Below are 22,460 nucleotides of genomic sequence, written 5' to 3'. Positions count from 1 at the left end.
CTTCACCAATGATAATATATCCCTACAAAAGAATACCGGAAAAAAATAACCGTTACAGTGAATCCAAATTAGGGAATCGGGCGATCCGATAATGGATGGATGACATCAGATACTTTTTTATGATTATATTAAAAACATGTTCCATCCATACTTAGTTGAAAACAATATTCAGTTTCCAGTTGTATTATTTTTGGATGGGCATAAGTCCCACTTAACATATGATCTAAGTATTCTCTGCAATGACCTACAAATAGAAGTATTTGCCCTTTATCCTAATGCAACTCGACTATTGCAGCCTTGTGATGTTGCGGTATTTAGATCAATAAAGATGGGCTGGAAAAAAGTTGTTAGAAATTATTATGAGCAAAATCCAGGACAAGTTTTAAATAAAATCTCTTTTGCTCCCTTATTAGAAAAGGTGGTGACAGAAGCAGTCAAAACAGAGATGCTTATCAATGGTTTTAAAGCATGCGGACTCTATCCATTTAATCCGGATGCTATTGACTATTCTAAATGCTTGGGAAAGCTCCATGAAACTGTTGAGGTAAGCTTATAAGTTATTCTTACTTTACTTCCGTTTTTTTCTCATATTATTTTATTTTATATTTAGGAAATGATATCTGCTCCTGTAATGATGGATGAAGAGACTTTTAGTAATTTTGTTGGGGCTGACCTTATTACTAAATTCGAATCATATGACGCCATTCTCATCAAAGAAGGATTTACTCCTGAGTTTTTAGCCCTCCATAAGATGTGGAGTTTCTTCAAGAAACCTAATGTCAGAGAATTGGAGGAATCTTCTAATCAACACAATCCAATGAATGAACCAAATAACTTTAAAAATGACACTGAAAAAAATTATGAATCTAGGCAGGAAAACTTTCAATGGAGAAACTGATTCGATTTCAAGTCAAGCTTCAAACAGTAAGAAAGTTCATGTAATTGCTAATGTACTTATTACGAAAGATAATGATTCAACACAAACCATTTCTCCTGACAATGGGATAATAGCGCCTTCAAACGAACAAATAGGTACCGATTCGAAGAACAAGACACCTAGCTTTTCACCAATAGGTAAATGTATTAGTGACTTCCTTAAAATTCCTGATAAACCTGAGCGCAAAAATAAGCGCCAAGTTGAACGTGTATCTTTTGCTATAACTTCACGAGCCTACCAGGAAAATTTTGAGGCTAAAAAGGCTCTTAAGTTGGAGGAAGAAAATAAAAAGGTTGAAAAAAAACGTAAAAGGAAAGAAAAAGCTGCTAACCTAACAACAGGTTGCAACTAAACCTAACCTAAAAAATAAAAAAGTTTGTAAATCAACCGAAAATAAACAAGATGCCCTCTGCTCGGTCTGTAAGAAACGCATAGCCAAAAGTAAACATGGATATGTAATATTTGCCATAAAAAGTTTCATAACATATGTATCCAAAAAAACATAAGGAGCATGTCCCCGATGTAGATGATAACGATTTATTCTTATGTCATAACTGCTACTAAGAAGAAAATGATGAAGATATTAATAGTGAGGAGAATTTTGAGGATTTAGAAACAGAACAAAATGTCTTCATTGGCGAACGAAGATTTAAGGATCTGGCGAGCATGACAAATATAAATTATCTAGAAGAAAAAGAAGATGAAATGGTAAAAGCTATCGACTCGGAGGAAGTAACATGTCCGACTGACATGTCGGAGAATATTTTAATTGACCAAAATCAAACAGAAAATGAGGGAATATACGAAAATAATCAATTTTATAGTGAGCAACTAGTCGACGATGATCTAAGTGAATTAAACGCAGACAAACAAAATGATGAGGACGAGGATCAAGAAGTGGATGAACTTTTTGCTTTATATAAAAATGAATATACACATTTTTAATAATGATTAATAATGGAATTTGCCTATATTACATGTTTGTAGACTAAAAAACTGAGTTTAACGCGTTTTTACCTAAATAAAAAATTAAAAGATCGTACCTTGCGTATTGTTTTTTTATTGTCCAATAACTCAGATTTTTGACATAGTCCCAGATTTTTTTTTGTAAATAATAATTACTCCTTTATCTTAATCTTGTTAATACTAGTGTATAAATCCAATATATTTTCGATCCAAACTAGCAATCACTCAAGTCTCTAGGTAAAAAAATATTTTTTTTTGCGTAAATTCAAACTTTGTAAAATCCTTAAATGTCCAATAACTGGGTGGTTTACCCTAGTCTTTGTGAAAGTCATTAGTCAAATAGTGGTCCTAACTATACAAATGTTTCTAATGTTAATTATACCAATGAAATTGTTAATTTTTGAAAGGATCGTAATTTTGAAACAACACGGCTAATTTAAGCTGCATTTATTAAGTGAACCTTAAATAGACACTTTAAGTGTTAAATAAAGTATTTTGTGTCAAGCAGTTGCGGCACGAGTTTGTTTTATTGTCGCACGTTTTAAGTTAAGTGCTTTTGTAATAAATTTTTTTTGTATATTTTATTTAACATGTATTACACTTTATATATACAATTTTCTATTTTTGTTTTAATTTTAAGAGCATTACTACTTGCCAATACAAAGCAAGTAGTAAAATCACTTACGGAGTAATATATACAAATTTTTGAGATGAGATATTAAAAAGTTAGTAATTTTTTTCTATTTTCAGTGTAAGCCTTTTTAATGGGTCTACCATTAAAAAGCTATGTACCACTACAGCTACCACCTACTGATAGAAGTTTAGTGGGCCATGTACGCAAAATGGTATGTGTCAAAACGAGGATCAAGCGTCAGTTGTGTTAAGTATACTTTGACATTTCATCATGAATCTTTTAAGTCAAGAGCAACGTATAGCTATCGTGAAAAGGTATTACGAAAATGCGCAATCGGTTAAAGCCTGTTATCGTGCTCTTAGAGAAGATTTTGGCCATCGTGGACGGCCTTCTGAGCTTGGAATAAGGCGCACAATTAATAAGTTTGAACGGGAGTACACTCTTCTGGATAATAAGCCACCAACGCGACAAAAAAGTGCAAGGACCGCTGAAAATATCGCCGCTGCAAGAGAAAGTGTTGACGTGAATAACAATGTGTCTGTTTTGCGCCGTTCTAAGCAATTAGGCATTTAGGCAAAAATTAAAATAACATCTACATATGTGACTCCTTAGTGCTATCCAACTTTAACCACTGTGACACAGTATATGGCCCATGTTTTGATCAGTTTGATTCTCGTAGAATTCAGAAAGTACAAAATGCGTGCCTTCGCCTTATTTTTGGGATACGCCGCAGAAATCGGATCTCTCATAAGCTTATAGACATCGGCTGGCTTAATATGTATAACCGCAGAAAACTACACTTCATTTTGTTGGGCTACAAGCTAATAAAATTTAAATCTCCCCAATATTTGTATAATAGAGCAGATTTTAGAATTAACAACAATAATCGTAACTTACGCAATTTACACCTTCCTACTATTCCTCGACACAGAAAAGAACTTTTTAAATGAAGCCTTTCATATAATTTGGCTTCCAGTTTGAATTCCTAAAAGATTACATTATTTGATCTGGCCTGTTCTACTTTTCAAAGAAAAACTAAAGACATTCTGTTTTTACGTCAGTAAATAAAGTTGGTCTTTTATTTTGATTTTGATTTTTTGTGTGATGTCGCTGAATGTGTTTTTGTATTTTTAAGTTTCAACTGTTATGATCTGTAATTTAAAATATTTTTTACATTTTTTTAGAGAGCGCCTAAACAGTATCTGGTCTGCGTACCAGAATACTGACGTAACACGGCCTTTTATTTTTCATAGACATTGCGTATTTCTTAATTTTTATATTATATTTTGTACTCGTTTATGAAAAGTAATAAATTTTGTTTATTATTATTATTATTATTATTATTATTATTATTAATAACCAGTTGCTTAATCTTGATAGATTTGAGTACTTTGCCACGACTTTTTTAATATTTTTTTAATAACCTAGAATAACATATTAATAAACATGTGCTACACATTCTAAGACACTAGGAGTCACGTATGTCATTAAACTTAATTAAACTATTATTTGAACGTCACATAGTCTGGCCAGAGGCAACAATACTTCAACGATTCATGTTTCGAAGTTCTAATTTGTGAACATTTAAGCACTTAAAATACTATACCTTAGTTAGGTAAGATCAAGAATCGAACATGTGCTTTTATATGGTCACCAATTTAGGCTAAATACATTGATCAACTTAAGAGTGCACAAAGAAAATTTGTTAAAATTATTGTTTACAAAACAAATGGACATTTTCCATCTAGGAGGATAGAACTACTAGTTAGTTATTACTACTAGAAAGATTTCACCCTCTCTTATTAAAATATAGATTTATAATATAGACATTATATTATTTTACAGATTTACGTGATTTAAAAGATTAGGATAAAATGATCACAAGATTTAAAAAATGGTGCAAAAAAGTTGCAAACTGTTAAAAGTTAAATACAACTTTTTTTTATTCTTGAAAAAAGGGTAAAAAACGGAAAAAAGGTAAAAATGTTTATTGCACTTATTCTAATTAATAATTCATTCAGTAAATATATTTTTTAGTTTTTGGATAAACCTTAACCTTGTAAACTTAATTTGTTGAATCTGATGATTACAGATGAGAATTTTATCGATACTACATAATTAAAAAGTCTATAAACAAATTATGTATAATGGTTTGTGAAAACAAGACACAGGAACATCAATATCCCCCAATTAATAAAATAATTGACAAAAATAATGTTCAAAGTTCGACGGCTGTTAAACGTACTTTCCGTTCACCAAGGTTGGGCGTGATATACGCTCGATGATTTTTTAGCATCAAAAAGTTATAACCTCATTTATAGCTTCGAACTTGCACTAAATTGCTTTCAATTTGATATCTATTATGGTAATTTTACAGTGACATTTAATTATCATGTTATTTAAACCACATGTCTTCATGGTTGAAATTGCGTATTGTGTCATTAACCTATGGTACTTAGGCAAAAATATTCCAGTCTATGTTACATATTAAACGCGTGTTTTTAATGTTAATAACAATATCAATGTTGAAAAAAAGCAAACAAACTAGTAAAAGAGATTCAATTGCAATATTTGGCCTTTGTTTGGTCAGTTCCTAAACGAGAATATGTGAAAAAAATTGTATTACAAAATATGGTATATTTACATTTGATATTAGGTCAATAATGGCCTTTAACGTATAGCTTACGAATGGCACATAAAGTATTCGGTCAAATTGTTTGGTAAAAACCTTTAAAGAAATAGGTCCAGCTTAAGTGGTTATGGTCGTTTAAGGACTGTAACTGCTCCTGAGAATGTAGAAGATTTGTGTCACAATAATTTAAAAAAAAAACAAAAGAATCCGATTGCAAAATATCACAAGTGGTGTAATGTGGAAATCATCTTTTTACAAAATTTTAAGAAAATATTTATTTCATTTAAAATCCAAATAACGTAAGCATTCATCAAAAATGATTTAAGAACTGTCCTACGTTGGTCAAAACAATAATAGTCCATCTGTTTTAATCTGATTGACTTAATAATATTCTGTTCAGTGATAAGTCACACGTTAACATAGAACTTTGATGTCAGCTTTAGAAATGATCTAACTACAGACTACTACATTTATTTCGGTTAAAAAATCCGTTTTCGAAATATTTGCATTTAAACGTTGTTACAGAATCAAAAACTCTAAACATGAAACTACAGATAAGACACGGATATAGTTATGAATACTTAACATTAAATCTATTTGTTAAACTAATGTCAGGAATATTGACGTTAGTTTTAAAACTTATTAATTTGAAAAATAGGTCTGTTAATTAAAAACGGAATAACTTTAGATAATTAATAATGCCTAAACACAATGCTCATTTGTTCGCTCCAAGCTTGAGTACGCTTCAATTATATGGCATCCAGAATATCAGGTGGAGATTGATAAAATTGAGTCAATTCAGCGTAGATTTTTAAAATATTTAATGTACAAGACCGATGGTGTTTATCCAGCAAGAGGAACATGTCAAGATATAATGCTTGCACGTTTTAACATGAAAGCCTTAGCCGACCGCCGTATGGTAGCGGCCGTGGTCTTTTTATATAAGTTAGTTAATTATAAAATCGACTGTAGCTCATTGTTAAATCAAATTTACTTTGTTGTTCCCAGGTTAAACTCTAGAAACTCTCGAACATTTCAGTGTAATAGAGCAATAAATAACATTTTTAGAAGGTCGCCGATTTATTATATGCGTAACTTATTTAATACTCTTTGTAACTACAACTTTGATCTTTGTTGCTTCAATGTCTTTCTTAGTAGGATTTTTTAATCAATAATCTTAAATCTTGAATTTCTCCTAGAGATTTTGTAGGTAGGTAATACTTTGAGTAAATGTATGTTTTCTAAAATCTTTATTAGCCTATAAGCCTCTTCCATAACTTCTCCTTTAGCGTAATATTATATTGTATTATTTAATTTTAAACCTTAAACCTGTTGTACACAACTCTTTCTGTATTTCCTGTAAGTGGGTGACTGTTGGAAATAAAAGCCTTATTAAAATGAATATTGCAATAGTGAAATGAGAGCAATTTTTTAGATAATGGTTGCCTCACAGATGGTTTGGTCATGGCAGTGCATTTACATGGCCTCCGCGTAGCCCGGATCTTAATGCTTTTGATTTTTTCTGTTAGGTTATATTAAGTCATTACTTTATGCAGAACAAATCCGTGCACGAGAGCAACTATTGCAAAAAAATTATAATTCCACCAATGTTATCAGGAATAAACAAGGAACTTTATTCCAAGTAGGGCGCTATTTGGTGGAAGGATTAAGAAAATGGCTGTAAGCGAATGGTAGACGTTTTGCGTATTTGTTTAAGTGGTGTTTTTCATTATAAATTGTATCTCAGTTAAGTGTTTTTTTAACTATGCTTTAGAATGTTTAAATTCAAATATTTATAAAACGCCTTGTTTGACCCAAATAAATCTAGTACACCTTTTTTTCTTACAAATCGTCATTCTATTGGTTACTTTAATAAAAAATAATAGAACAGTACTAGTAAGAAAGTTACGACTTAAACAGCGTGTGAATATGGTGTAACTAGCGCCCTCTACACTTAATGTAAAAAAATAGAAAAAACTAATATTTCTCATCCCCAAAAAACCTCCGATTCCCAGTTTCTATGTCGATATTTCAAAAACAACTTGAGCTATAGAGAAAATACAAAAAAATAAATTTTAACAACCTGTATCTTAATTATATAACAAATAGTTATTAACAACGCTAAAAACTTCACAGAAAAATAACTTATACAAGGGACGTAGGTTAAAGCCTATTTTTGATTTGAAAGCCCGTAAGCCGTTGGCAAATGGATCCAAGCTATTTTCATCAAAGAAACGCAAAGTCGCAAAGTGGATGAATAAAAAAACCCATAGAGGGCTGAATAAAAACTGAGTAAAGGAAACATAGGAGAAATAACCCTTCTTTGATAGATGTTAAAAGAAATTGCTCCCAAGATAGTAGGCCAATGAAATAAACCATTCATGATCTTATGAAATGTTAAAGCACCAGAATGATGCCGTCTGATTTCAAGATTAGGGATATCAAACTGGATACTGATAACATTATAGTAGTTATAATAATTATAAAAAATATTCACTTCAGTTCTAAAAGCAAGGAATCTTAAGAATCTTCTCTGTATAGCTTCAATGCATTCAATATGATCAACATAATAAGGGGACTAAATTACAAACATATACTCAAGCAAAGAACGAATCAAGGAGCAATTAAGTAATTTAAAATAGTAACGTGAAATATATACACTATATATTTATCTAGTGATAAATCCAAGACTACACAAACTCCTGTTAATAATGTCCAAAATGAGCAGTAAAAAGTTAGCTCGGCATCAAAAAGAACACCTAAATCAACTGACTCTATCAACTGACCTAAGTTCATTATTGTTGACTGTGTATTGACAATTAATAATTTTATTAAAACGACCAAACGAAATACATACACACTATTTAGATTCAGTTCCAGACTATCGCTGAGTGCTGTACTCAGCAATATTATTTAAATCCAGTTGAAGTAGCTCAGCATCCAGATATGTCTCAATGGATCTATGCAGTTTAAAACCATCAGCAGAAGCAAAATGCTTTGAATGAACAATTACAACACTTAAATCTCTCATGAACGATTTAAAAAAAACAGGGCAATGCAAACTCTGAGGTACACCAGATAGGCACTGTAAGTAATAAAAAACTATGACAAAATTCGACGAATGTCTCACTAAGGCCTATAGCTACAAATTTCCTAATCAGATTGCCATGACCAACCCTATCAAGGGTCTTTAAGAAGCCTATATACACACTATCAACCTGTACAGACCCCTCAAAAGCACCGATCAGATCATGCTGGTAAGTAAACAAGTTAGTTACCGCAGATCAACACTAAGAAAAACCATGCTGATAATCGCTAAGTAATCGCTTACAGTGCCATGAAAATTGTACAGAAAACAACCTGTTCAATAACTTAAGAATTACAGACTGAATACACACACCTCGGTAGTTACAAATATCAGTTCTGTTGTCATTTTTTTATGAATTAGTGTTATAAAGTTTACCTTACAACAATCGGGACATTTGCCTGATGTCACGCAAATATTGAAAAGGTGATGCAAAGGCTTTCTCAGAGTACACACATAGTTAAAAAAACAGATAGGATACGATCAGAGCCCAAAGAGTTTCTATTATGAAGGCGTAAAATTTCATCAAATATGTCTAATCAAGAATGAGAAATACAATTTAAATCGCGACTGTAATCAAACTTATAGTACGGGAGCTGGCGACAGCTTTTGTGGGACAATTTGATTAGGGATGAATTTTTTATATTAGGCTTAATATAGAAATATACAAAAATAGGGAGCCATAGAAAATACGGTCTTCCAGCTCACCCGAGTGCCGGGGTGATTTGTTTGATATAGTGATTTTATTGATTATAAATGCCCTTTTGCATAGGTATAATGTGACAACTACACTGTGATACTAAAATTTAACATAAAATAATACTCAACAAGATTAATGTAAATCATAAAATATTGCAGGTTTTGCCGTGATTGCCGCTCAAAATTTTATTTTTATATAACTTTATATTCATTTAATAATTAATAATGTCATGATCTTATATAGGGACAAAACGAGAGGATGGTCGGTCATCATCATCGGTCTCTTGTACATTATTGTCATTCATAAAAAATTGTAAATGCAAAATTGCTCGGATGCAAGCGTTTCGATCTGTTGAAATGTCTGCCATATACAGTGAATGGCAAAAATATGGAACAAATTCAGTAAAAAATAAATGAGGGCGTCTTCGAAAAAACGCTCGCACACGTCGATTAATATTTTTGGTTGCGCATTCTTTTCATTTGTATGTGATTACATTTTTTGAATTCTACACAAAATTATAAACCTTTTTATGTATCACATGCCATATTTTTATTCAACTGTTTCTAAGATACGCGGTTTTGAAAATTTCTGTTTTTATGAATTTAAAAGGCTCTAAAACTTATTCTACTAAAAATTAAAAAAAAAAAAACGGATTTCACTTTTTAATTCCTTTTTTCTGAAACCATTTAAAATATGATACACGCATGTCAAAAAATATGGAAAAAATGCATTTAAAATGGTTTAAGTATCTAAAGCATGTCTTAAGGTATAAAAGGTATATGGTCGTGGTAAGTAAATTGTCAAATACGACTTATGTCACTGCGTATTTAAAGTAAATATGGTTCTTTTAAATGAAACTCAACGAATTGAAATTTTAATTTTTATTGGATACGGAGATAAACAAAGAACTCGAGAAGAAGTTTGTAATTTGCTTAACGTAAAATATCCCGAAAGGCCAAGAAGTACAGTACAAGAAGTACAGTACAAGAAGTACAGTAAGTAAAATTGAAAGAAAATTGAGAGAAACAGGGACAATGAGTAATCGTATGCGGCCAAGACGTCAAAAATAATTGGGCAGGGATTTTAAATAATAAAATTATAGGACTTTTTTTCGTTCAAATTGTTACCGGAGACCGATATTTAGAATTTCTTTAAAATGACTTAATTCCAACTCTCGCAATTTCTTTTCTAAATCCAAATCAGCTTAATTTGCCAAATAGATCTATTTGGTTTCAACAGGATAGTGCCCCACCCCATTTTGCTCGTCAGGTACCCGAATATTTGAATGCGGCATTTCCTGGACAATGGATTGGTAAGGGGGGTCCTATGGAATCGCCTGCATGATTCTTAGATCTCACACCCCTGGAGTTTTTTCTTTGGGGGTATTTAAAATCAACAATTTATAAAAGAAACCGCGCAATTTAGATGAACAGTCGAATAAAAGTATGGCATGTGAAGACTACATCAAAATTTGTATAATTTTGTTTAGAATCCAAAAATGTAATCACATACAGGGTGTTCCATTTAAAATAAGAAAGTTGGTATTGACCACGACTACATGAGACAGTCTGTAAGCAAAATTTTTGTTGAAAAAAATCGACGTCTGCGAGCGTTTTTTCGAACACGCCCTCATTTATTTTTTATTGAATTTGTTCCATATTTGCGCCGCTTACTGTATAAATGGTCAATTTAGAAAAACATTTAATTGATTGAATATACTTTTGCATAATAAAATTCTGCGTTTTTTGGTGATATTAAACTAATTCCTAAAATTCTCGAGTATTCTTATCAACCTATTAACTTCTCATTAATAATACGAAAAATCATTAGATACAAAATATTGGTTCAACTATCCTTCCAATTATCCCCAATTAAAATACAAAAAACATATACCGTCAATCTTACCTTAATAATAACGCAGAAACAACTACTACTCCGCTTATAATAACTGGTCCAGCAAGTAAATTGGAATTCCTAGACTTCACCAAATTGGCTAAGGCAACGGCCATCAGTAGAATGTCGAAACACGGTTTCGTTATTTGTCCGTAAAGGTGCGAAACTGTGCTTGCGACAGTTTCAATATCATCTAGAATATACAGCATTCACTTTTGAATTTTTACAAAGATCAAACTAGTAATAATCTCACCTGTAAGTCGCTGCGCGCAATTATCTAACCTACCATCCAGCACTGTTACTCTATAGTAGCTCTGGTTTTTGAAGTAGAGTTTATATGAATGTTCTACCAGTCTTGAACGAAAACTTAAAGCTATTCTGCTTTCTAAATATCTGCAATATAAAAATTTACCCGTTAAAAGACTATTTTTATTGTTTGAACTTTCATTAATTTTTGTATTGTCTTTCGGTGACCCTATTCTTGTTTCACACTTTATTCTTAACTACAGTTTTTAATTGATTTTCTAAGTGGTTTATTCCAAATATATTATTAAAAAAAACAAGTAAAAGTCATTGCTTTCCAGTAAAAAAATTTATTCCGAAAATTTCTAGCAATTTTTCTTTGTCCCAGGTAGTCTTAGTAAAGTTATGTTAAATTACACCCTTTCGGAGCATTTAAACCTAAACCATTTAAGAAAAATCATTCTCCTTTGTTCCAGGTAGTTGAATTTCCGGCCATTTTACACATTTTTAAGATGATTTAAGCTATTTTTCGCGGTAGTATTGCATTTTTTATCAGACAGTTAACCTAATATTTTATTTCAATTATTATGTGTTATTCTGTTGAATAGTTAGCAACTGCTTCTTTGACTCCTCGGGATAGATCTAAGATAACTTAAATTGGCTGGTTTATAAAATTAGTTAATAAGTAAAGAGTACTTTAACTATGTCTAAGAAATAAACAAAAACATCAACTGCTTGCAACGAAAAAAATTACCATAAATTGATAGCATTGGAAAACAAACTTTAATATTAATGTTTTATTGGTCTAAAAAATTTTTAGACAAAAGACCTGACCTCTTCGACTGAACAAAAGTATTTATTTGTACTATTTAGAGACATACAACAAATCTGCAGGGTGTTTCAGAACAATGGGATCAAACTTCTGGGGGTTATTCAGTGCAACAGAAGAATCTATTGGAGTATAGGAACCCATGTCCGGAAATGCGTCACTACGCCACTATGGCCCTAAGACGCGTTAAAATTTATAAAAAACATTAATTACCTAAATAGGATCTGCTGCATTTATTTTAACCTTTTGTACATGATACCAAACAACATTTTGAAATGATTTTAAACAACATCCGGTATGACTGCGATACAAGGTATGACTGCAGCCGATTATCATCCTAGAGTTCAATTTTGTCGATGGCTTCTGGATCACATCATTGCACAACCAAATTTTTTACGATATGTTTTGTGGACCGATGAAGCCTCTTTTACAAGAGACGGTATTTTTAATAGTAGGAATAGCCATGTTTGGGAAGAAGAAAATCCTTATGCAATTTTTCCAAGAAAACATCAGAATCGTTTGTCTGTCAACGTATGGGCAGGCATTATTGATGATTATTTAATTGGGCCATACCTTCCACCGGAACGGTTAACATGACCTATTTATCTGCGTTTCTTGGAGGAAGTTCTCCCAGAACTCCTTGAAAATGTTCCACTAAACGTTAGACAGCAAATGTGGTTTCAGCATAATGGAGCGCCGGCTCATTTTGCTGTACAAGTATGCGAGTATTTGGCTCAGCGGTTTGGGCACCGTTTGATTGCCAGAGGTGGAGCAGTTTTTTGGCCTCCTAGGTCACCCGATTTAACGTCGGTCGATTTTTTCTTGTGGGGACATGTAAAGTCTTTAGTCTGCGAAACTCCAGTAGAATCAGAGCTAGACTTAACTGGACGAATAACAGCAGCATTTGAAATCATTCAAAACGAGGATCAAATTTTTAGTGTAGTATATTATGTAGTGATTCTACTGTTGCACTGAACAACCCCTAGTTTGATCCCATAGTTCTGAAATACCCTATATATCAACTATCAAAAAAAAATGCTAAAGAGGAAATCTGATCTACCTTCAAGAAAAATTCTAACAATATGAAATTATGACACATTGCTGTAGATTGGATCTTAAATTCGAATTTTTACTTTTCTTTAGATATTTTATTTTCATTATCTTAATAGATGAACGAAACAAATACAAAAATAAATACTTAAATTACGTAAGAATACATAACCCTAATTTCTTTAAAGAATTTATTTTTTTAATATAGAGTATCGACTCAGTTAGGGATTGCAAAGTTTAAAAAAAACATTAGAATATCGGACCAGGCTTGTTTATTGTCAAATTGATTTTAAAATACGTGAGTCACTTAAATTAGATTATTCATATAGAAATTTGTATAATATGAATCATGAACAGTTTCAGGGTCACTTCGTTTAATTAATGCCCTAGATATACATGTTTAATATGAAAGGAATAGGCACCAAGTTAGATGTTTTTAACGAATAACTACCTAATATAATAGATATGCATGCTCCTTCAATTAAAATTATTAGTAAAGCTTACTATCCTAAAATCAGATTTGTGCAGAGTGCAATAAGAGCAGAAAAAAGTTTACCCAGTCCATTTACTCAAATAGTAAATTTTTGTTAGGAAATAAAAGCCAATTTCCAGAATAATAAAAGCAAGCTGATATTATCTTTTTACCTTTACTAACTAACAATTCAGAGTGAAATAATTAAAGCATAATAATTTAGTTCCAGAATACCAATTAAGTTTTCGAAAATGATATAGCTAAGCTAGTGCAATATCACAAGTGTCTGATCACCTATTTAAAGCACTAGATAGCAATGAAGTTACTTTAATTTACAAAAGCTTTTGAATGCATATCATCAAATATGAATATTAAAGTGTACAGGGTGTCCGTAAATTAATGGTACATAGAAGAATTACAGCCTGAAAGTTGATATTAATTGAAAAACAGCGTGGTAAAATTTAAAATTTATTTATTTTTTTTCTAAAACCAAAAAAGTCAAGCATGATTTGGGAGTTTTTCACAGCGAATTTTTTAAAAGTTAATTTCAAAGAAATTTATTTGGGCAAAATATTTTTAATATTCTGAATCACCTACGACTTAAAATGAATTATGATAATATTGTTTTTAAAAACTCTTCTAACTTTTAATGGATCACAAACTGAGATTCAAAGAATATGTTTCCCTTTATCTAAAAAGTCTAAAAAGTTAGTACTCACTATTTCGCTTTAAAAACGATTTTTTCAGGAACACAATATGTAATTTAATATGTTATTTTAGTGACCCAGTTTAATTGTTATGAGTTTTAAGGGTTAAGTTGGATGTGGGGTCAAGTAAAATCCAAGCTGTTCTAAATCTTTTTATTTTTATTGTCAATGTTTCGGCATATATCAGGCCTTCTTTAGTGGAAATTAACATAATTTAATCTTGTTGCTTGCACTATCCTCACTAGACACTTAATGGAATCATCAAAACACATACTAATGTTCGACTTACTATACTGTCAAACGAAAAGCCTTGATTTTTTCTGTTAGCCCTGAAGAAGGCCTAATATAGGCCAAAACGTTGGGAATAAAGAGAAAAATATTTAAACGGCTCAGAATGTGATATCCCCATTAAATTTATGTGATCATAAGTTAAAATCTCTTGATTCCTCTAGAGATACATAGAATACAAAAGCTTCAAAACTCTTGTCTTAAATCATATCTTTTAGTCTATTTTATGTTAACTACTAGTAGAAGAGGTAAAATGGCAAGGTATTTATAATAACGTATCTTTAAGAGAAAGAGTCTGCTTAGTCGGTGGCCGTTTTATTAGGGGCCTATACCTTTTTTCAGAATCTACAGGATGTGCCTATATATTTCTTTGTGTTTTCGTTTTAAGCAAAATTTTAAATTATTTGAGTTTCATTAATATAGGGTGTTCAAGAAGTGCTGCGCCGACTTTAACACCAGAATTTTAAATGAGACACTCCGTATATTTTTATATTTCTTAGGAGAAATAAAGGTAACTTTCATAAGAACTACCTATCTGAATTTTGTAAAGTTTAGACAGAAATTAAGGGTTTGTAATTTTGTTAGCAGATTTATGCCCTCGGCATACAGCGTTTTGTTATGCTGGTAATTAAGACTATTTAATAAAATTCTTACCACGACTTAAGAAGACTACCTCCTATTGATCGACGGTGTCCGGGTCTTTTAAAGTCATACAGGGTGTCTCAGGTAATAAGATATATTTTTCAATTCGCAATACTTGAGTTTTTTTTTAATGGAATACCCTGTATTTTATATAGTATTTAAAAAAAAATATAGATATAATTTCAAATCCAATACAATAATAACGCTCTTTGAATAAATTTTGCTAGTGTTAATGGTCTGTCAGGACAGATAAGCTTTTTTGACTCTAGGATTACATCTTTTAAGGGGCAGTTAAAGAATATTATTTCATAGGGGCTTTAATTAATTAACTCATCTACACCTTTCATTGATTTATAGATAGTTTTGTATCTGAATATACAGTGCAGGCCAAAAGTGCAGAAACTTTTAATATTTTTATTTTTTTTCTTATTAAAACTAATTCGAAGTAATTGTAAATAATGTTTATGGTTATATCTAGTAGTGACGAAAATAGTTAGAAAAAAAAATGAAAACAAATAAATTATTACAAAATATGCAAACAAAATTTATTTTCTCTAAGGACAAAAACGGAGAAACTTTTTATTTTTATGACATAATTATGTTATAATACAAAATGTGGATAAAAGCACACTAATACTTTGTGGCATAACCGTTATTCTTCACAACTTCACTACACCGTCTTGGCATAGATTCAAGAAGATTGTGTATAATATCTCCGGAAATTTCACTCCATGCTTCTTTTAGGACTTGGAATAATTCGTCTTTATTTCGGAACTTATTCGGATTTTTTTGTCGAACTTTTTTGTCTAGGTACTCCCACAAGTTCTCGATGGGATTTAAATCTGGACTTTGAGCTGGCCACTTCAGAACTTGAATTTGTTGAGAGGTTAGGAAATTTTTAACAATTTTAGAAGTGTGCTTGGGGTCGTTATCATGCTGGAATTTCCAAATTAACGGCAAATTATCCTCGGCCTATGGAAGCATATTATTCCTTAAGATGTTTAGATAATATTGGCTATTCATGATACCATCTATTCTCACCAGTGGACCGACGCCATGCCCGGAAAAACATCCCCACACCAACACATTACCGCCTCCATGTTTGATTGTGGGAATAGTGTACTTTGGGTTGAATTTTTCATTCTCGGGACGTCTAACCCATCTCATACCATCTGACCGAAATAAATTGAACTTACTTTCATCTGACCATAAAACGTTTTTCCATTGATTATAGGTCCAATGTAAGTGTTCTTTTGCGAATCTTAAACGAATTTGTCTATTTTTCGTTGAAAAGAAAGGTTTTTTTACTGGTTTCCTGGCTTTTAAGTTGGCGTCACATAAATTCTTCTTCGAATAGATCGAACTGAAAGGGAAATGCTGGGATATGCCTTTTTTATATCTTCGGCGGAGAAAAATGGATTTCTTATAGAACATCGTCTAATTAGCTTGTCAGTTGCAGATGTTGTTTTTTTGGGTCTACCTGGCTTAGAGATGCTGGCAGTAGTGCCTCTAGTTTGCCACAATTTGATTTGTTTACAAATGACACTTTTATGAAGATCAAGTTCTCTAGCGATTGTTACTTGTTTCACTCCCGCATTGTGCTTCTTAATTATAAGTTTTTTTATTTGTTCAGATAAATTTATACCTCGAGGCATTTTAACACTAAATAGGCTTCTTCACAATTGAAAACGAACTGCTTCAAACGAGACCTATTTAATTTAAAATATTTAATACAAAAAGTTTCTCTATTTATGCCCTTAAGTAAAAAAAACATTGTTTACTATTTACATTCCTGTGATAAATATTCAAACTGTTTTGAATACAAACTTTTTGTAAATGTATTCCGTAAATAAATAAATCAATAAATAATTTATTATTTCACCGTAGCAGGCTGTGAAATAACAATAGTTAATATCCGTGCTTGTCGTATCCATAGCTACAGAATAATACTTTCACAAATTTACATTGTAAGTTTAGTAGTTATTAATATTCCTTAAATTGAAATCTCTCTTAAAAAAATTTATACAAGGGAAGAAAAAGTAGATATGCTTGAACATTTTTTTAATAAATTCAAAAGGTCAAGTTTTGGCGCTCAAAGAGTATAGAAGAAAATTTCCGTTACGGCAATTTCCGGAAAAGAAGTTATTTGGTAAAATCTATGAAAAATTCAAGAAATATGGTACTTTACTCCCAAGACCTAAGAACAGACCCCGAAGAGTTCTAACAGAAGAAAAGCAGCTAGAAATTCTTCTACATTTCGAGGATATACCCGAAAACTCCACCAGGCAAGCCGCTTTGGAGTTAAATGTCACAAAAAGCGCGATTTAAGATTGTTTAAAAATTAATAACGGTAAATCTTTTAAATTTTTACCCGTTCAACATTTAGAAAAAAGAGTCTATGATGGAAGATCAAAGTTTTGTGATAAGTTAATGAAGATGAATTTCGATGAAAATGTCTTTAATCAAATTATTTGGACTAACGAGTCAATTTTTCATACATCTAATTATCAAATAGGAAAAATACGCATTAATGGAGCGATAAAAATAAAAAAAAAAGATTTTGGAAGTGAAAAAACAGGGAAGACGATCCGTAAAGGTGTAGTGGGGAATTTATCCCTCAAAAATTATAGGATCAATTTTCTTTAATGAAAATTTGAAATCAAGAAGATATTTAGATATGGCAAGGATTGAAATACAATCGCTAATAGAAAATAAAATACCGGGCTACCAACGTGGTGAATTAATATGACAACAACATGGTGCTCCATATCACAGGAGCCACAATTAAAGTAATTTCCTAAGCCAACAGTACAACCGTTGGAGAGGGCAAAATGGAACAGTCTCTTGGATAGCCCGAAGTCCAGATCTTACTCCGTTAGCTTTCTTCCTGTGGGAAACATTAAAGGACACTGTATACAAGCAAAGAAGTATTAGAGAGGCTGTATGCTACTTAAATCAAACAGATTTTGTATCCAATGCGATAGAACCTTTAGAAGTTGTTAATACTACATGCACTATTAAATGGAGAGCATATTGAACACTTACTTTAAACTTTAGTTAGCGTTATGTTGCTGTTTTTTTAAGGCGGTTTTTTTGTACAATTATAATAAATTTATGTCACAGAAGTGGTTTAACTAGTATTCTGTAGCTATGGATACGACAAGCACGGATAATAAAATACTAAATTTATTAAAAAGTCTTAATTACCAGCATTACAAAACACTGTATGCCGAGGACATGAATTTGCTAAAAAAATACAAAAGCTTAATTTCTGTCTAAACTATACAAAATTCGGATAGGTAGGTAGTTTTTATGAAAGTTACCTTTATTTCGCCCAAGGAACCCAAAAATATAAAAATATACGGAGTGTTCCATTTGAAATTATGGTGTTAATGTCGGTGCAGTATTTCTTGAATACCCTGTATTAATGAAACTCAAATAAAACTAAAACACTTATGTAAGAAATTTTTTTGCACACCCTGTAGATTCTGAGAAAAAGTATAGGCCCCTCATAAACTAATCACCCCGTACATAGAAAGGTTTGTTATCGAACTGACATATAAACATCTACTAACTTTGATATAAAACTTTTGTTAAACATAGTCAAGAAATTTTGAGAAGCAATTATTATTCCTATTCATTAGCCCATTATCCCAATAATTACTACATACATGTTTTTGCTCTTTCAGAAAAATAACCAATAAAACAAGCAACTCCTTATGTAATAAACCTTCTTTAAGTATTTATTTTTTGTTGTTTCTAATTTTTTTTTATAATTAGGTAATATTTGATAACAAAAATCTGTTAAAGCTTTAAGATAATTCGGTGACTGATTATATAAAGCTGTATTTTTTTTCGGATGATAAACGTGTTGCTTAAATTAGTAGTTAATTGATAAGAAATATTATACTTCTTGATATGTTTTTCTGAGATAACTGTCATAGTTTAAAAATGTAATTTCTTTCAGTTTAAATTCCAGTTTTCTATATTTATTTAAAGCCGCAATAAACGAATATTTATGAGATCGTTTAAAAATATAATCGGCCAACCAAAGCTTATAGCAAAACGCTAATTTTAAAAGATGACTTACCTAATCATACTATTTATAAAAGTAGCTGGTATAGCTACTGCGAACCATTTCATCAGCTGCTTAATAAAGTTGTTGGGGTCTTTTTTCACTATAAATTTAACTATAGCACCCTCTAAATTAGCTACGTAAATACTAAGAAACGTCCTTAGCAATAAGAACATCGTGTGACCGCTTAACAGTGCCGTTTCCGTACAAAACGGACTAGGAATCATTATCCTTACCTATAAAAAAATAATTATATAAAACTCATTATTTATTGAAAATTAACATAAAGTCTTACCAATTTAATGAACTGAAATATAAAGGCCAAATTGAAATTCGGTATCCCACTGATCAGTTTCCTCTTAGTAATAGCAGACTCAATTTTAGGATCTCCATGAGTCTGCACCACGCCATTTTGCTTTTTACTAAAGCCGTTTTGTTGCGGTTTACTAACCCCGTTTTTGACTAGATTATTATTTAGATTGCTATCCTCTTTGTTTGGCTTGTGGATCAGACTTTCCACTAATGGATAACCAACTTTATAGGCATAGGTTGCCAGTGCTGCACCAATAACGACACTGGATAAAAGCGACTGGTTCTTGACGAACGTTTGCTCACTCTTTTCTAGGAACTTTGATACTACTGACGGCATTTTGAGTTAGTTGTTTGGGCGGCGTTAGGAGAATATACGTGTATTAACTTTATTTAGCAAAAGTTAATATTTTTTTCTTATTTTGAAAATTTTCATCTTCTCTAAGCACTGGATATTTTCATGGTAATACTGAAAAAAAGGAATAATAGTTAGTACTTAGTAGATAGGTAATCTTTTTTTAAATTGTTAATCCTTTTATTTATCAACGGGTCAAGCAATACAATTTTTAAATTAATGGTTATCAAAGTAATTTATAAAGCTTTCAGAAAAAGCTTCGAAGGTCCAAAGGAATTATGTCTAAATAGCTCATTGGTCTTAGAAATTAATAAACTTTTGGCCTCGTTTGTCCTTTTTTCTATGTGATAGAATTTAGAGATTAACTACTAAGCAGAGAATCTCATAATAATTATATCTACAGAATAGACATTAAATATTTATACAATGAATATGATAAATATATATTGGGCTCCAGAAGAAACGTACTCTAGTTATGACAAAATACCATAATTAAGTTAATGTTATTTAAGTTTCTAATATATTTAATGAATCCTAGCGATTTCAGAGATTTATTTATAATGTAATTTATAGTCGTCCCAAAGTGCTAGATAAATAAGATTCCTCAAAGTACAAGTCCCTCGCCAAGGCACTTTTTAATTTAATTTTTAAAATTATTGTGGTTAAAATGTGTTTAATGTCAAATTTCAAAAATTGAATAGCAGAATATGCACAACTGATATCGCTGTGGCATTCTTTTACCAAGTTAAACAATAAACCCGATATGCCAAGACCAAGAAGTTGAATAGTAACATAGAATGAATCCTCGCCTCTATTCAAATTACCCGTTAATATGTCTACGTATATAAGTAAGTTTAGTTCTGTTTTGAATTTTGCTTTGTCAATTCAACCCAAAATAATGGAGAACCCATTGGGGCAGTAATGATTTTTGTAACTGCATTCTGCATATTTTTGGATGAAAACCACTGAACTCATTTTTTTTAAATAATTTTTAAACACTAATTGAAGATAAAATATGCAGTGGTTTAGAAAGGCCAAAGCAGAAATTTTCAGATAGCATTGGATGTATATGTTATCAAGACCAGATTCTTGGTGAGAGTCAAAATTCAAAATCTTTCTTGTCAAGCTTACATAATAAATTTTTACATAACTAATCCTAATTGTATCCTATCTAAATCTAAGTCGTTAAAATCTTAAGCAGTATTAAAATTTTAAAAACCAGCTACATTTGTTTTAAATTGCTTATAAATTGCCAACATTAGGAGTAAAATGATAACAAGTAGACCAACATTCAGACGGCAATTACAAACAATTTCGTGTTTTTCCAAAGGTAGTTAGTTTATCTCAGCAATATTTCCTACAGAAATTAATGTTAATGCTATTATCACTATTAGAGTATAAAAATTTATTTTACCTACTGCTTTCGCAGTGAGAGTAGACGTAACCAAATAAGGTCTTTCGGTGCACGCTGAAAGTATTTATGAGTCGAATAAAATGGATGTATGCTAAAAATATTTTTCCTTCATTTTTGAATGGTTTTCATGTTTTTTTAACTTTTTATGCCACTATATGCATTATAAGTGTTTATGCGCATATAAAAGGGATTCATTTCATAAAGTCTTGTTTTACGTCTTGGAATTATGAAATTACTGTTATTTCTTGTTTTAGTATTGCCTGAGTTGGCAGAGCGTTTGTTTTAAGTAAATTTTGGGTTTTAAAGATAAAGCAACTGAATTATATATCACCTTGGTGCTTGCATTTGTTTCCATTTATCTGTGTCATAAGATAGTACACCGAAATTTGCAAGCACGCGCCAGATAGGTTCTGCTTAATTTGTCGTTTGTACATATTCAAAGAAAGTGTCCGAAAAAAGCAGACCACACACATCTTACGAGCAATATTTAGTTTCCGAGCAAAAGTAGAGAAAATGTAGACTTCAAAATCTGCCTGAGCTACATGTTTTGACGTTGAATTTAGTAAAGGTTTACGGTCATGCTTAACTTTTGGTAAGCCATTTAAGTGGAGAAATCCTACCGATCATGTGACTAATTATTATTTTTGCTACAATTCGAGGAGAAAAATATAGCAAAGCTACGTATTCCGAGGGATCATTAGTGACAAAGACCATTGAAACATCCTTGATACTTGAAACAATATTAATACTTGAAACCCAAAATTTGTAACGTGAATTACCACTAAACGCAGATTAAATTAAGAATAATTTTTAATATATAATATATAATAATAAATAATTCCTCGTTTGATTTGTGACAAAAAACCTCTCTCACCTTTTTTTCTGCAAAAAGTTTTTATGCAAAAGAAATCTTGACGCGTATTTTTCATTTCTTTAATATACAAGGTGTTTGAGAACTATGAGATCAAACTTCTAGGGGTTGTTCAGTGCAACAGTAGAATCCATTTGAGTATAGGAACCCATGTCCGGAAATGTGTCACTACGCCACTATGGCCCGTTTAAGACGCGTTTAAATTTAGAAAAAATATTACCTAAATAGGATCTGATGCATTTATTTTTACCTTTTGTATATGATACCATCACAACAATTGTTCAAAATTTCTTCCTCCAACCTCAATATACCGATTTAAATGCCGCACATGATTTCGGCGGACTACACTAAAAATTTG

The 22,460-nt window shown here is 31.3% G+C and overlaps 1 protein-coding gene across 3 annotated transcripts in view; it reads right to left on the bottom strand.

Moving 5' to 3' along the window:
• LOC126740403 (ATP-binding cassette sub-family D member) overlaps positions 1-22,460 on the bottom strand; it is a 131,943-nt gene that overhangs the window by 24,077 nt on the left and 85,406 nt on the right. For all 3 annotated transcript variants that reach the window (XM_050446418.1, XM_050446416.1, XM_050446417.1), the window contains exons 2-5: positions 19,449-19,931; positions 19,169-19,389; positions 11,101-11,240; positions 10,860-11,040 (exon numbers count right to left, since the gene is read on the bottom strand). In XM_050446418.1, coding sequence (XP_050302375.1) covers positions 10,860-11,040; positions 11,101-11,240; positions 19,169-19,389; positions 19,449-19,802 — 896 coding nt within the window. In that variant the 5' untranslated portion in view covers positions 19,803-19,931. The remainder of the gene's footprint in view (positions 1-10,859; positions 11,041-11,100; positions 11,241-19,168; positions 19,390-19,448; positions 19,932-22,460) is intronic.

The sequence above is a fragment of the Anthonomus grandis genome, chromosome 9 (genome assembly GCF_022605725.1).
Source record: "Anthonomus grandis grandis chromosome 9, icAntGran1.3, whole genome shotgun sequence".
In the NCBI taxonomy this organism is placed as follows: Eukaryota; Metazoa; Arthropoda; class Insecta; order Coleoptera; family Curculionidae; genus Anthonomus; species Anthonomus grandis.
The sequence above is the reverse complement of the archived record's forward strand: the minus strand, read 5'-3'. Positions and strand labels throughout refer to the sequence as shown.